Source organism: Etheostoma spectabile, chromosome 15 (assembly GCF_008692095.1).
Source record: "Etheostoma spectabile isolate EspeVRDwgs_2016 chromosome 15, UIUC_Espe_1.0, whole genome shotgun sequence".
NCBI lineage: Eukaryota > Metazoa > Chordata > Actinopteri > Perciformes > Percidae > Etheostoma > Etheostoma spectabile.
This window is the reverse complement of record NC_045747.1, coordinates 14,459,414-14,475,121: the sequence shown is the minus strand read 5'-3', so window position 1 is coordinate 14,475,121 and position 15,708 is coordinate 14,459,414. Positions and strand designations below refer to the sequence as shown.

The window sequence follows — 15,708 nt, the reverse complement described above, 5'->3', positions numbered from 1 at the left end:
AGTTTTCATTGAATTCTGACAAAAAAATGCAGCCTCAGAAATGGATTTGGACTGTAATTGAAAATAGCGGCAATACTTAAAATAAAGATGCGGGCCAGAAATTGAGCTTTGAATCACTTCCCCATATACATGCTTCTCTTTAACTTTAGAGAACAGTATACATTTGCACAATTCATTACTATCTATGACACAGTGTGATAAATGCTCTCATTATGAATTTCGCAGTATGATCTTATAAAGTACTAAGATCCAGTGTGTTTCCTACTGAACTGTTTTTATTTTGACCTTTGAGAAGTTACTACACAAACCTTTGTGCACCCAGACCTAGCAGATACTGGTTCTGAGACAATTGTTTTATTATTATTATTATTATTATTGAAAAACGTGTTTCCCAGGCTTTCATCAAAATGCATTAATACATTTTAAGCAGTGTTTGCATTTATAAATAGTCAAATATTTCAGTTAACCGTTTGAGGGAGATGACTTTTATTGGTCTCTTTTGTTCTATTAACTTTTATTTGACGATTGTAGTCTTCTGTAGGTCTTTTTCTCCCTTAGCAGTCTGAATCACAACGTATCACCATGCATCTTGACTGAACATCGTCACTGTGGTAGGTGTTGCTTTGCTTCATCAAGGGCCTGAAAGCAGAATGATAAATGTCAGCAACAAAAAAAGTCTTTATATGGATCTACAAAGATGGAGAAGGGAAAGCTATATGACAACAGAGAGGGAACCTTCTGAATGACATTCATGGCAGAGTGGTCCTCTTGCAGTTGGGCCAGGGTCAAGGCTCTCTCAAAGTGGGAGACAGAGGATTCAAAGTCTCCCAGTTTCACTGACATGAAACAGAAGGGAATTGTCTAATCAGAGAGCAGGTCTGTCATTTGTATAGTAACAACAGCACTGACGCATTATAAAAAGTTTTGAAATTTCCAGCAAATGAGCTGACATTTCACAGTAATTAGTTTTGCAAAAATTAGAAAAAGAAATCATTACATTCTGATTGTGCCACCAAAACATTGGCATTTATCTGCCATTTCTCATCAGCAATTTCATCAGCTGCAGCGACTGAACGGATGCCACAGTCTCGGGCTTCTTTGTGGCAATTGAGCTCCAGGTAACACCAACCAATCTCATGAAACAACCAGGTCTTCACCAAACCACCACGGACCAACGGAATCGTCTTCTCCCAGCTGAATTGAAAATATACAGAAAAAATAAAATAAAACAACAAATCGTCAATAAACTTATAAAAAACACTGCTTGTCAAGAGAGGTGTGACTACACAAGATTACCATCAAAATAACATGCTTAGTAAAGGACGGCAGTATCATATGTTACACAAATGCAGCTGTTATTCCATTATTTACTTACAACTCAATGGCCTGTGAAAACTGTCCAATTTGAGCATAAATTCGCCCAATGTTGTCCAGAGCCCTGAACATTGCATCTGGGATTTTGCTGTTGATAAGAAACATTAATGAACATTTGAACTACTGTATAACACATTCAACTCCTATTCAAATACTCACCACAGTTTAGCGAACTCCAAGTCTTTATGATGATGGTCTAAAGCTTTGCCAAGGTCTCCCAGGTCGATAAAGGCATTCCCAATACAACTGTGCAGGTTGCCCAAAAGCTCTTTCTTATTAGGCACCTCTTTCTCTGACCAGCCCTGCACAATCGTCATGACTTCTTCTGCCTTATTGAGACTACCTTCTGCATTTCCAGACATCAAATCTGCAACAACAAACATACATACATCAACAACAAACATACATTAAGCATTTTATCATCAAAATAGGACAGGAGTTCAGCTAGAAGCCTGCCTTACCTGCATCAATGTCATCCAAGCACTTCAGTAGAAACTGAACAGGATCAGAGGGTGCGCTTGGAAGGGGTTTTTGCTGCTCGAGCTTATGCTCTTTTTCCTGTGCAGAGATAGGTTTCTCCTGGTTCCAGAACTCGGTGCAAGTGTCAAGGTATGTGAGGCAGCCCTGAATGACGTCCTGCAATTGTTCCCCACTTTTCGTCTTGCCTTTTACCAAATCTGCAGATCATTGTTTGACAGTTTTAAATATGACTCTATTAAAAGTAAAAAAACACATCATTGTAGGTGGGTTTAAATAAATATGGAGGAGTAACATAAAGATTACACTACTGCATACTAAATCTGCCTGCGAATTAAAGAGAGAAACAAAAGCACAGTGAGGTGTGGACGCGAACAGTACGAAAAAATGTAAAAAATATATATTGTGTGCCCTAAGTGAAATACCACAAGTACCTTCATCTTTAAGCAGGTTTTCTAGATATTTCTTGTCACTGTAAAACTCTCCCAGCAGTTGTTTGGTTGTCTTCGCACTCTTAGGGGTCTTCTGGGTCGGCTGTTTTTTCTTTGTCGTCAGATTCGGAATAGCAGCAACTGGCTGTGCCCTCTTTACCCGTCAGTCAAGAAACATGATATTGTGCATCAGAAGGAAAGGCCAGAGTTGAACTTTACATTCAAATAACCGTACAATCTAGGAAAGTAATCCTTTGTTACCAGGTCTTTTCCCAGCCAAGATTGTATGCATACAATTATTTTTACCCTATACTCCCAAGTTTTCCTGTTGAATACCAGGTTATTAAAGAGGAACACAACAAAGACTCACCTCCTCATCTTTTTGGAGAAATGAGAGGTCTCCCTTGATCTCCAGTTTTACAAAGGAAGGATCTAGAAGATGCCAGAAAAGAACAAATGGTTTAAGGTGTGAAGAGGATTTTTATATGATGTAACTACATTTTAACGTAAGCCACAAAATAGTATTGAATTACTTACTGCCAACAGAGTTTTCTATAGCCTCCTGTGCTTTCTGGATACCCAGTCTGAACTCCTGTATTTGTGGTCGCAACTTTTGTCCTTTGCGGTAAAACACCAGGGCAAATTCAAATTCTCCCATGTAGTACAATGCTTCAGCCTTCTGGTACAAACCCTAAAACGAATCAGGAAAACAAAATGCTCACGCGCTTTAATTTTCATAATGTCATAAGGTGCTAACTTGAGGGCTGTCAATTAGTTGAGTACACTGATTTAATTTAATATATTAATTATTTATTCACTTATTAAATATTACATTACTTAGATTCTATACAAACTATTACATTGATTCTATTCTTCTTTACAACATTACTGTAACTTGCTGTTTACCTCAAAAAATGACTTGTCTTGTTTGAGTGAAGCCTCTGCAGCTTTTAAAGCGTTGTCTGATTGCCCCATCTTCAGGTAACATTTGGCTCGACCAACAAAGCAGGTCTTGTCATCAGGCTTTAAAATCAGTGCCTAAACAAAGACCAAAACAAGATATTCCTACATGCTTTTAAAAGACACAAGAACAGTTTCATTCCACAGGCTGTCACTCTGATGAACAGTTGGAAAAAAATAAAAGTCATCCACTTAAACATCCACTTTCAAGTTCTTCCATTATAGATTATATTTTTACATAAAATGCACGCCATTTTTAACGTGCACATAACATCACGCACTGACACTGTCAATATAAATCTTACATGCTGTATAGACATACATGCATTCTGTGCATATCCACCCACTCAACATTTAGTACTTTGCACTATTTATATTGTCACCTTACAGAAACACTTGCCTCGTATAAACATATTTAATTTATGTTGCTGGTCAAAAGATTGTGTGTGTGTGTGTGTGTGTGTGTGTGTGTGTGTGTGTGTGCGTGTGTATTCCCTAAAGTTACCCTTGTCCCGCTTTGTTGTCCTTTTAAAAAAGCGGTTACCGGTGTGTCATTTTCAGAGGTACATTGAGAGCAATGCAGACAGTTAAATTGACTGTGCACACATACAGCAGAAAAGCTGATAACCTTGACTAAAGTAACATTATTGTAATTCCAAAATGTTCTGTAGCTATCACAATAGGACGATGATAAGCTTCAGTTGGTCGTGTAACGTTAACGTTAACCATGCCCTGGTAGATAACGTTACTTACCGTTGTGTAGCTAGCTATAGCCTTTTTATATTCTCCTTTAATGTACAGCCAATCCCCATCGGCCAATAAAGTAGAGAATACGCCCTTCGGCTTCTGAACATCTTGAATACAGTCTGTGTCTGACATTTTATGCAAACGTTTGTGTCATAACGCTTGCAGACTACTTAACTCATCTAGCTAGTTAGCTAAAAAGACTAGCATCTCCGTTGAACTGGTATCCTAGCAACCACACTAACAAACCAAGAGCGGTCAACATTGCCATCTTCTGCTTGTCCGGCGTACATGAAAAAGAACCATCTCTCAAGGTTAATGTGGCAAGAAATTACCATGTATTGGTTGTTGATGACGACCTTGTTATCAAATACTACTATTGAAATAATTAACACAATGGCTTTAAAACAAAACAAAAACAAACACTTTAGGGGAAACCCAGAGGATGTCAACTTTATTGAAACAGCTGATACTTTTCAAGGATAGAGGATGATTTCACCATAAGGGCAAAAACAATGAGCAAAGATGAGGACGCTTTTCTTGTCATCATTAAGTGCACCATTTGAACAACACGCTCATCAACAGGAAGTAACTGAACATATCTCATAATTACTTTCTTCCACAATAGCAAACATATTTGTTCCATTTGTATGCTTATCTGTTACACTAAGTAAACTTGCATCATATTTAAAGGTACATACAGAGTAGTATCTATTTCTGCATATTTCATGTAGAAACATGTAAACAAAACAATTATCTTCCTGAATTTGTGTCAACGGGATGTTCATAATCAGTGTCTCTTTCAAACTTTTACATAACAGAAAGGTGTCCACATCTTACATCGATTGTTCTATCAGACAGCAAATTTTCAATAAATATACATATCAAAATAAAAAAAGGGATTAAACTTTCACAAATGAACACTTTACATTCCAGTAAAATGTACAATGCAGCAATCTGTGAATGGCAACATCAAACATAAAACTTGTGAGAATTAGAGGGAGGGGGACTTTGCTGGCAACAAAGCCAGCACAGCTGTCTTCACTGCCATCTTTCTAATGTGCTTCAGCTGTACTGTACGTGTAGGTCTAGGCTCCAGCTGTAAATAATAATAAAAAAAATGCTCTTGTTGGCTTATGACAAGGAGGCAGTTTTCAGTGCGAATTTGTAGCAGCCAACTGTCTTTCTGGCACATTCTTCAAAAGGGGAAGGTGCTGCTTGCCAAGGGATTTTCTTAAGCAAGAAAATCATTAAGCAAGTTATTAACTATTATCATGCAGAGAATGCCCCCTCACGTTGAGACAAGCCCGATGATAGCTTGCTAAATGCTCAGTTGCATCTCTAGAGTTTCCGCAGGATGTCACTTCCTGCATGGATCCCTAAAAGCTCTCATACAATAGCTGCACAATCTCTGCTATCTCAAAAATCCAGAAAATATTTGGAACAGTGTTGCTAGCCATTAAGGACTTTAAAGTTTGTTTGATTCTGAAAGGAAGAAAACTAAATCCAAAACCAGTAACACTATGAACTCAGTCGGTGCCGTCTTGGTGTCCTTGCAATACAGGTTTAAATCATTTGTTGCATGTGGTCATTGGGTAGCATTCATTCAGTCAATGGCATAGACAGGAATCTGACTTGCAATCAGTCATTAAATATGGATGGTGGGTCAGGGGTTGACATTGTTGAAAAGTCCTGATGTAGTAACTGTTTAGGTAGACAAATCCTCCAGTTAACCAAACTGGAAGAAGAAATTTCCTGGTCCAGATGCTAAAACAAACAAACAGGTCAATTAGTGATGTTATTGAACGTCATTCTAAATGGTTGAGAATAGAAAAGCATAATTTCTCACAGCTTTTTTAAGCATGTAGTACCTGAGTTACCTTCGAAACTAAACCCCCCTGGGCCTCCAAAGAACGCCTTGAAAATGTTGTTGGCATCAAAATCTGGTGGAGACAAAATACAAGAATCAACATCAAAACAGAACTTTCCAGCCAGCTTCTTACCGTAAAAACCATGTGTTTATTAATAAACACATGGTTGTTCATTAGTTCTGACGTGACTTGTACTTTAATTTGTTCACCCTAAAGCTCTTTGGATGCTTTTACTGTATATAGACCCTAGTGGTCCCCTAATACCATATCTGAAGCCTTTTTCCAGAAATCCACGGGTATGGGCGGACCAAATTCTCTGGGCGGAAAAAAACAGGGAAAGAGGAGGTAACCTTGCCCATTATGACCTCATAAGGGGCAAGATTCCAGATCAGGCCATCTGAGCTTTTTATTTTCTCAAAGGCAGAGCAGGATACCCAGGGGACGATTTAAACCTATCGCCATTTCTAGCCAGTGGGGGACTCATATTAAATGTTAAAAAACCTCATAAAAGTGAAATTGTCATGCCATGGGACTTTTAAGACTGCCCACTCCCACCCAAGGCTTGCCCAGGTGCTGACCTCCCATGTTCATGCCGTCATCCTCCAGATCCTGACCGCTGTCATAGCGAGCCTTCTTCTTTGGGTCCGAAAGCACGCTGAAAGCCTCGCCCACCTCCTTAAACTTCTTCTCCTCTTCCTTCTGCAACTCAGGACTAGCTCCACTGTGACGGTCTGACGGGAAGGAGGGGGGAATAAGTATAAAAGTCATTCAGGCTGAGGGACAAGTGTATATACAATACTACATAAAACTGGATAATGATTTTTCCATTATTTTTCTTCAGTCAAGTACCTGGGTGATGTAACAGCGCCCGTTTGCGGTAAGCTTTCTTGATCTCATCTTCTGTGGCATTCTTATTCACCCCAAGCACTTTGTAGTAATCTTTCCGCTTACTTTTCTTCAACTCCAGCTGGGCATGTTTCAGAAAGTGCTTGTGTTCTAGAAAATAAAGAAGAGACAGGACATGTTATCAAACAATTAAGCATAATAAGGAGGACATGTCTGTCCTGAGAGCTGTGTCAGCTCAGCCACAAAAGAGGAGTCTGACTCTCACCTTTTGTCTTCTCTGTCTGGTAAACCTTCTCATAATCTCGCACTGCCTCTTCATACTGCTCTGTGTCCATGTAGCTGCAGCACAGGATGCACACGTCTGTTACTGTTTTTCTTACCCAGTTTGAACAGTAAAATGTAAGTGCACATGATGACACTTCCCTCTGTTTCTGAAAACCACAGAACCCACTGTCTTGTATTAACAACCAAGTTTGAAAACCTGGGACGTACCACTGTGCTCTCCGTAAATAGGCCTTGATGTAGGTCTCATCCAGTTTAATGGCCTTCGTGCAGTCTTCAATGGCCTGTTCTAATTTCTTCAGCTTTGGAAAGAAAAAGAAAAAAAGTGTGTGTGTGTGCATGTGCGGCAGAGACAGAGAGTAGTGGCCAAGTTCTCTTGATGTGACAAAATAAAGTAGAATAATGGCAAAGATACCAAAACACCTTACACCATCAGTAGGACTAAATGAGAACTTTGAAAAGTAAATGACTTTAAATAACTAAAGGAGGGTGTGTATGTATGTGTGTTATGTGCATGGGGTATGTCATATGCCAATATATCAATGTATGCATGATTCATCTACCATTATAAAAACTAACCCATAGGTTGTAGTTTTGTTTGACTGTGTTCCTGTGCATCTAACAATCTTTAGTCACTTTTTCCCATTTCTCTTTACTTCTCTGTATTTTGTTTGCCCCCTCTGCAATATGTACTAATCTTACCTACTAATGTATGAATACAAATATCCTAGCTTGGATAACCACTGAGCAACATTTTAGCCCTCAGTGGCTATTAGCAAATAGCCACCAAGGATGCTAAGATTCATTTTACAGTTGACCACCCAAAACAACTTGTCAGATGTTGATGCAACCAATGGCATCTCTCCTGTGCATGTTCCTCACCTTGGATCCAACAGTGGCCCTATTACAGTACAGCTTGGCGTTAGTCTTGATGTTGTTGGGGTCTATTGTTAGTGCCTCAGAGTACAGCTCATAGGCTGCCTCAAAGCTTCCCTCCTTGAACGCCTTGTTCCCCTCCTCCTTCTTAGCTTTCAGTGCTTTGGCATTCTGGAAAGACAATAAATACACAGGACAATGTAAAAAAAGCTACTCTACCTTAACAGCAATGTCAATCAGACTTAAATGGATGAGAGAAAACCCCAATGTTGACTCTTTGTGGGCAATTATCATTCGCTTTCAGAGTAAAATGTTTTATTAGACATAAATGTAATGGTTGTATTCATAGAAATTCCCTTTTTTTTGTTTTTGTTTTTTGTTAAATTTGATTAATTAAACTCTTATCTACTGAGTGACTCACTCTGCATGCGAGCCGAGCCTTGTCGTGGTCAGGAGCCATGCGCAGGGCCTGGACAAAGAACTGGACAGCCTTGTCAATGCAGTCCTCATAGTACAGACAAAGGCCACGCACGTACAGTGCATCTGCATTGGTGGACTCCATTCGCAGAATATCACTAAAGAGGAACAAATAATACATATTAATGCTAACATGCAAGCATATAAAAATAAAAACACTGGAGAAATCACGTAACAAATGTGGTATGTGTGCCATCATCTTCAAAGGTTTAGTCGACATCTGAAAACTGCAGCAAACTTTTGATATGCTTCCAGCAGTGATGGGACAGTGAACAAGCAACTGATGGTTCATTAGAGTTTCTGTTAATTCTCAATGAGAAGGCCAGGTTGAAAGCAGTTGGGCACTGTGTCCCAAAAACTAAACCATGACTTTGTTATAGGACACAAATTTGTATACCTTTATTTGTAAGGCAAATAAACACGGTTGGGGTGGTCAATTTAAGAATGTGCCATTTTTTAAGAGCTGTAATTGCAAATTTGTGGAAAAGCTTATACTTCTCAGACCCATGTTTTTTAAAATCACCAGGTGTTAAAGCCCACATCTTTTAATTATCTAGCATACTTATATTCACTTAAGAGTCAGCTCACAAAATTGTAATATAAGAAATAGCAAACCTTGTGCAGTCAGAGACTAACATTTATTGACATTTTCTAGCTCTATGGCAGTGTCTTACTTTTCAGATCTGTGTATTTTACATTACTTCTTTCAGTTCATACATCATAATTTTCCTGTTTCTACGCAGCTCTGGGATACACGATTACTGATTTGTTGTGTCCTGATAAGCATTTCACTAATATGTCATAATGAGAGCTGCATGGCACATGCACACCCATGTGTGTTATTCTGTTTTCACCCTGCGCACATTGTGACAAATTCCAATAATGTCAATTAAATAAGTGATTTGAAGTATTTTTTTTTAAATATGCTGTTTTACCTGGCTACAGACTGAGCCTCTGGGTAGCGTCCCAGCAGGGCTAAGCACTCTGCCTTCAGTATCTTGAACCTGTGACAGGCTACGGCAGACTCCAAGGCACGGTCCATGCAAAAAACAACCTAGAGACAACCACAAAACATCTGCAGTCTTTGTGTGGCTTGACATAACTGTTACTGTTGACTGGCATACCACCTAATAGAAAAAAATATACATTGTATGTACAATGTATAATCATAATTATAATAAGATTGTTAACACTGTGTAGCTTACCATCCTGAAGTCTCTCTTCTCAAATCCTATCTCTGCCATTCTCTCATATTCAAGGACGGAGTCTGCATTCTTCAGCTGAAAGGAATTTGTGGAATTCAGTGACAACTTCAAGACATATAATAGATTTTGTGCCATACTTAGTGCTTGTAAAACCTGGTCAATGCAAGCAGCAGTAAGTCTGAGAATAACCTAAGACTTGCCTCCTGGCCTTCTCTTTGAAAATTAACAGTAATTCTAGTTGATCTCCCCTTTAACTGCTAAGTATATGACTTTTTCCACTTTATTTGCTCTAGCTTGGCCAAAGTTGATCCGATAGTAAATAGTCATGTCCAAGTTGTCAAATCATGCTCTGTCAAACTGAGGCCAACTCACCTCCTGCTGGACCTGGCTGTTGTCAGGCTCCAGCTCCAGAACCCTCTGGAAACAGCGGCTGGCAGCCATAGCATTGCCAAGGGACAGGTGGCACTTGCCCTCTCGCAGATGGCCCTGTGGGTAAAAGATTAACAGTTCACAAACTGAAGTGATAACGTCCCTCAGTTCCCTGGTTGAAAGCAGTTGGGCACTGTGTCCCAAAAACCAAACCATGACTTTGTTATAGGACACAAATTTTTATCCCTTTTGCAACCCACTGAACTACAATAGGGATGTGCTGTAGCTTATGTATTGAGGAGCTATATAGCACTGTAAACAAAAATGTATACATGCATAAGACTTGTCATTCTAAAAGTTAAACATGTGCATAGCTCTGTGATGTAGTAAACAACTACACTCAAAGGCCAAGGTCAAGACCACCTGCCAAATTAATTATATCTTATGATATTATAACGTAAATGCTATTTATGGTACACAAATCACTGCTAAATCAAACACACATGTCCCTTCTCTAGTAATTGTCCAGAGCATTCTAGAAAATGTAAGACAACATGTAGCAAAGCATTAGTAGAGGAGGCAGACTGAGGAAAGGGTACATAAATAACACTCAGAACTAGGGCTGGGCGATATGGAGAAAATCAGATATCACGTTATTCTTGACCAAATACCTCAATATCGATATTGCGGCAATATTGTAGTGTTGACAACCGATGCTTTGACAAAATATTTTCACACTTAGATTTACAATTAATCTTCAGTAATGTGAATATAATGACGAGGTGGGGGAAAGGCAAATGATAGAACAGCTAGAACAGCCTGGTAAGTTCATCACTTTACTGTAATGCAGCCTTTAAAACCAGGAAAAGACAACACTTATTCCATATCACGATATTACAATATCCAAAATTGAAGACGATATCTAGTCTCATATCATGATATTGATATAATATCAATTTATTGGCCAGCCCTACTCAGAACAAATTGCACATTGCAGAGTGAAAAGTCTTAACAACATAAGACATTACATGAGTACATGTGTACCTTCATGAAGTCGTTATCTAGTCGTACTGCTTGCTGGGAATCCTCTAAAGCCTCTCTGTACCGACACAACATCATTAGCGTGGCTGCCCGGTTTCCATAGTAACTTGCATTCTTTGGACACATGTCTGTATAACAAAGAAGTTATTGACATTCTATCAAGGACAGACAGAACTCCAACTTGTATTTCTTATCCAAACAGAAAATCCCATCGACAAACAGGAAGAGTGAATCCAATTATTTAGGGATAATTACCTATGGCCTTGGAGTAATAATTGAATGCTTCTGCATAATCCTTTTTGATATAAAAGGCATTGCCTTGCTCTTTGAAGCCCTCCGCTTCCCTGTGTAAAGGTGGACAAAAAGTAATTAAAAATAGGCAAATTTAGCAGATAAATTATAGAGCAGATAGAGTAGTTATAGACAGAGCACAACTATACGGGTGTGGGTTGTTTAACAGATTACTGAAATTATCGGGTGAAAAAAAACTAACTTTAAAGTGTAAGACTGTTAAGTCTGGGCATCACATTCGTCATCACGTGTAAAGAGAGCATGTCTAGTATTGTGACTGAGTTAGCTAAACATAGAAAGAGGCAAACCAGCAGGGCAGAAGTGCCTACTCCAATCAAACTCACAGCTATTTTGTGAAGCTGACAGGGAGCAGAGCCAGGAACATATGACACCATGCTGTGGGCCACTGCCGTTACTTTTTTTGGAAGTCTTTCATGTTTTACATCACGACCATGCACTGTGAGTGACTGGTGTCATTAACTAGCTAGCTAGCTAGCTAGCTAGTCATCCAGATAGTTGCACACTGGGAAAAATCCTGATCATGTGAAAGCGGTACTCATGGCAGTAATGACAGATGTATAGATATTACATTCCCGACTGCAACCCAAAAATCCAGCACAGGAGCTAGCTAAGAGCAGGACAGTCAAGCTAAAGGCTATCCGGGGCAGACTTTAGCTCAACAGCGGTGGCGCGCTCGGTAGCTTTCATAGTGCGAAGCGCGAAGAAAGTTTATACAGGAAGGACTTTTAATTACACATGTTAGTAAGACGCTTCGTTATGGATGAAATTCTGCCGCTGACAACAAAGTATTAATTTGTTTCACCTTTCTAATTCTTCGTCACTGAGCAGCTCCATGTCAGGGTCCATGTTCACAGCATCACAGTTCTCCGTCGCCATTTTGCCGTCAATGGGGAGGGGCGTGGCCACATACTGCAGTCGTTACGTACATTGTCAACAAGGAAAATAGAAAGAAGGAACCGTCATACGTCATTACATTTGTGCCAGACTTTGTCGCGAGTTACAGTTAGTGGGGTGGCAAGTCCCATCATATTCGTGTTGTTTTCATCTTTGGTTGAACAATGCTAATTGACGTTTTTTAAGTTGTTTTTTTTTCTATAAATGTGTGTTTTTGTTTTCCTTGTTATAGTCTTTAACAGATGTGGCTCATCTGTCCAGAAGCTGCAACCCCCGTAGATAGCTGCCACATCATGACAAAAGCCCAAACAGGGCAAGTCCGACCAACATAGCACAATTAAGAAAGAAGCAGCTGTCACTCACACCTCTCCTTGTTCTGACCGGGGGTAAGTGATCATAAGTGGTCCCGATATTTTAATTTAAGGCATGATAATATGTCGATTAGCGCCACATCATGACAATGATAAGAAATATTAAAGCTGGCTAATGTTAAACCTCCGGAATATTAGTCAGTAACAACTTTAATAATTGGTTAGCTATTTATAACAAAAATACTCTATTATCATGGAAATGCTCTTTTACAATTTCCAGTAACACTATAGTAGCCTATTTTAAATACTACCAGCTTGGCACCATAGACTGTTAATAAATATAAATAAATATACAGACACAGACAGGCTTGGCCATGGGCTTGGCAGGCACCAATGACGATAGTGATGACTCGTCCTTCTTTATATGTTTCCTGGACTGTAAACAGGAAGTAGTCACAAATCCGTTAGGTAAGGAAAGAAATTCTTATATTCCATGAAGAGACGCATTTTTCTTGCAAGTACAAATTATTCTTATAGCTAATACACATCTAGCTGCCGGTAGCTAATAGCAGCGTATATGTTTTTGATGACACGACTTTTAGTCGGCTCGCTGTGTATCTCCCCGAAAGCAAATGCTAAGCTATTTCCTAATTTCATGGACTGGAGAAACGTTAGCATACTCAGCTAGCTTACGTTATTGTAACATATCAGCATGACTAACGTGTATTGTTTATATTTTTGCTATCTTTATTCTCTCTAAGTTATTAATTGTTAATAACATAATCACATTTTAGAATTGTGGTTACTTAAAACGCATGTATAGTACAATGCTATGCTATGAGCTATATGTACTGACATTGTAACATATTTTTTGACAGTTTTCTATTTGTGTATCTGCTCCGAAAAACAGATTTTATGATCCGAGAGTAAGTCATGGTCAAAAGCTGTAAGGTGGTTGTGTGTGGCCAGGCTGCAGTTGGTAAAACAGCTGTATTGGAACAACTACTGTACGCCAATCATGTTGCAGGTATGCCGTTTGCCTCAGTTCATATATGACCATTTACCTGCTTTTGATGCACTGCATACACAGTAAACACTTTGATTGTCAAAATTATGTTAATACAGGTATATTATTTTAATTACAGTATAGGTAAATTACAATAAATAGTCAACTCGCTCATGGAGATAAACACTTTAAAGACCAGCATTACACATTACATTTTTTTCTCTACAAAGCATGTTTTTTGTTGTTGCTTTTTTTTGCAACTGGATATCTTCCTAGTTTCAGAAATTCGCCAACCCTAAAACTTAAGTCTGGTACATACATTTGTAAAAGTGTAAAATATTTTCTATTTTCTTTTATTCTATTTTATTTCCGAGGGAGGCATAGGAGCAGCTGCTAGAATACATCTCTCTCACTCACACACACACACACACACACACACACACACACACACACACACACACACACACACACACACACACACACACACACACACACACACACACACACACACACACACACACAGACAAATTAGATTCTGTGAGGTAAAAATGACTGCAGTTTGTAACTCCAGATTAAGACTCTCATGTGTAATGTGAAATTTCGTCATATGTTTTTTGACACCCAATCATACAAAGTTTATTTCTATTTCTTTCAAGTAAGGAAATCTAAAAGTACTCAGTTATAATGTATTAATTACAAGCATTTGTCTTAATACTTACTGTATATATAGAATAGCAAACCATACATGCCTGTCTTTGTTTATCAATGGTTAGGTTCAGAGCCCATGGAGACCCTGGAGGATATATACATCAGCTCCATAGAAACTGACCGTGGCACACGAGAGCAGGTGCGCTTCTATGACACCCGCGGACTCCGGGATGGGATGGAGTTTCCTCGACATTACTACACATTTGCTGATGGCTTTGTACTGGTCTACAGCATTGACAATAAAGAGTCATTTAAGCGGATGGAGGCCCTCAAGAAGGACATTGACCGTCAGAGAGACAAGAAAGAGGTGAGGACTCAACCCATATATGGTTGGGAATAGAGAACGTGATTTACATGTAGTCTGGAGAAAATGCCCCCAGTCATCTGAACCCACAGCCCGCTGCTCTGAATTCTGGCATCACCACACAGCCAGAGGTAACATCTTGTATGTTTAATTAGTTAGTTTCTCTTTGCCCTTTTAGACTTCCGCTAAAACAAGACTAACGGACAACAGCAGAGAGAAACAGACTTTACTTTTGGTTTGCGAGCTCCAGGTGAAGTTTGGAAAGCTGTTGCTGTAGATTTAATGTTACTGTAAAGCCAGAGGCTCACGGTGGTCATGCCCTCGCACGGCAACGAAGATGCTAGCTGGCGTTCATCTTCTTCTCCAGAAATTAGCGTCAGACCTTGTAGGCGTATACTACCCCCATAATGTCCGTAAGAAGTGCATCCCCGGTACCTACCGTACTGTAGAAAAACGAGTACCGTTTTCAGAATTTGGTACCAAAGTACCCGGTCTTGATTTAGAGGGGACTGACCAATCTAGAGAACCCACAATAGTTTTCTTCAATTTCAATTATTGTCTATATATGTAATATATAATTATCTATATATGATTAATTTGAATGTTATTTTTCTTCTGATTTTCTTAAAGTCCCAACAGACAACAGGCCATAGCTGTTACTATCACTAATACTGTAGCTGATGTAGTGAACCCATGTGGACAGAGCTAGACATTACTCTGACTTGGGGCTAACCTGATGATCTTGATCCACAGGTGACCATTGTTGTGCTGGGTAACAAGCTGGATAAGCAGGATGAGAGGCGAGTTGACTCCAACATGGCCCAGAACTGGGCGAAGAATGAGAAGGTGCGTCTGTGGGAGGTGTCAGTGGTGGACCGGCGCACACTGATCGAACCCTTTGTCTACCTGGCCAGCAAAATGACCCAGCCACAGAGCAAGTCCACTTTCCCTCTCAGTCGCAATAAGAATAAGGGCAGTGGTTCTACAGACAGCTAAATGACCAGACACCATTGTCATGTTGAAGAGGGAAGCAAAGGGAGAAGAGGAGTGTTAAAGAGAACTTAGTTTTGCCAAAAAACTATTTAAACATTATGAAGGATTGAGGTAGTAAGAGTTGGTTTGGAGAGTGTGGAGAAATGGCAGGATGATTGTATGGAAATGTATATACAGTGAGTACTGTTGGTATTAGTATAGCATTCATATTTGATGTTTTGGTGAAA

At 39.3% G+C, this 15,708-nt stretch overlaps 3 protein-coding genes across 9 annotated transcripts in view; 1 reads left to right on the top strand and 2 right to left on the bottom strand.

Moving 5' to 3' along the window:
* Positions 1 to 456: 456 nt before the first annotated feature.
* On the bottom strand, positions 457 to 4,264 carry odad4 (outer dynein arm docking complex subunit 4). 2 transcript variants are annotated; one of them, XM_032536701.1, is made up of 11 exons: positions 3,996 to 4,264; positions 3,189 to 3,320; positions 2,820 to 2,973; positions 2,653 to 2,714; positions 2,286 to 2,436; positions 1,836 to 2,051; positions 1,534 to 1,741; positions 1,376 to 1,462; positions 998 to 1,194; positions 736 to 836; positions 457 to 639 (listed from the first exon to the last, which is right to left on the bottom strand). In XM_032536701.1, the coding sequence occupies exons 1-11, from the start codon at positions 4,119 to 4,121 to the stop codon at positions 604 to 606; spliced, it is 1,470 nt and encodes a 489-aa protein (XP_032392592.1). In that variant the 5' UTR covers positions 4,122 to 4,264; the 3' UTR covers positions 457 to 603. The 2 variants fall into 2 exon arrangements, with proteins under 2 accessions (XP_032392592.1, XP_032392593.1); XM_032536702.1 differs by lacking the exon at positions 3,996 to 4,264 and adding an exon at positions 3,748 to 3,981.
* A 148-nt stretch (positions 4,265 to 4,412) lies between these two features.
* dnajc7 (DnaJ (Hsp40) homolog, subfamily C, member 7) lies at positions 4,413 to 12,203 on the bottom strand. Of its 2 annotated transcripts, none has more exons than XM_032536698.1 (14): positions 12,068 to 12,203; positions 11,209 to 11,297; positions 10,957 to 11,081; positions 9,916 to 10,029; positions 9,544 to 9,618; positions 9,274 to 9,392; positions 8,283 to 8,436; positions 7,868 to 8,032; positions 7,196 to 7,287; positions 6,969 to 7,042; positions 6,707 to 6,853; positions 6,436 to 6,588; positions 5,858 to 5,929; positions 4,413 to 5,753 (listed from the first exon to the last, which is right to left on the bottom strand). In XM_032536698.1, exons 1-14 carry the CDS (start codon positions 12,139 to 12,141, stop codon positions 5,716 to 5,718), a joined length of 1,491 nt encoding a protein of 496 aa, XP_032392589.1. In that variant the 5' UTR covers positions 12,142 to 12,203; the 3' UTR covers positions 4,413 to 5,715. The 2 variants fall into 2 exon arrangements, with proteins under 2 accessions (XP_032392589.1, XP_032392590.1); XM_032536699.1 differs by having other exon boundaries at positions 5,867 to 5,929.
* A 214-nt stretch (positions 12,204 to 12,417) lies between these two features.
* The window catches only part of nkiras2 (NFKB inhibitor interacting Ras-like 2), a 4,273-nt gene continuing 982 nt past the window's right edge, over positions 12,418 to 15,708 (top strand). Inside the window, exons 1-4 of one of the 5 annotated variants that reach the window (XM_032536706.1) lie at positions 12,418 to 12,545; positions 13,381 to 13,497; positions 14,250 to 14,491; positions 15,242 to 15,708. The exon at positions 15,242 to 15,708 is cut by the window's right edge and continues 982 nt beyond it. In XM_032536706.1, coding sequence (XP_032392597.1) covers positions 13,404 to 13,497; positions 14,250 to 14,491; positions 15,242 to 15,484 — 579 coding nt within the window. In that variant the 5' untranslated portion in view covers positions 12,418 to 12,545; positions 13,381 to 13,403 and the 3' untranslated portion in view covers positions 15,485 to 15,708. Of the gene's footprint in view, positions 12,546 to 12,860; positions 12,989 to 13,099; positions 13,192 to 13,380; positions 13,498 to 14,249; positions 14,492 to 15,241 lie in introns of those variants that run through there. The other 4 variants (XM_032536704.1, XM_032536703.1, XM_032536705.1 and 1 more) reach the window with 4 other exon arrangements.

Coding starts and splice junctions, on each gene's coding strand:
- odad4 (XM_032536701.1), bottom strand. CDS start 4,121: ATGTCAGACACAGACTGTATTCAAGATGTTCAGAAGCCGAAGGGCGTA. Junction 2,715..2,819: donor TATAGAAAACTCTGTTGGCA/GTAAGTAATTCA, acceptor GGCATCTTCTAG/ATCCTTCCTTTGTAAAACTG. Junction 1,195..1,375: donor TTTTCACAGGCCATTGAGTT/GTAAGTAAATAA, acceptor TTTTCAATTCAG/CTGGGAGAAGACGATTCCGT.
- dnajc7 (XM_032536698.1), bottom strand. CDS start 12,141: ATGGCGACGGAGAACTGTGATGCTGTGAACATGGACCCTGACATGGAG. Junction 8,033..8,282: donor AGGCTCGGCTCGCATGCAGA/GTGAGTCACTCA, acceptor TTGTCTTTCCAG/AATGCCAAAGCACTGAAAGC. Junction 6,854..6,968: donor CCAGACAGAGAAGACAAAAG/GTGAGAGTCAGA, acceptor TTTATTTTCTAG/AACACAAGCACTTTCTGAAA.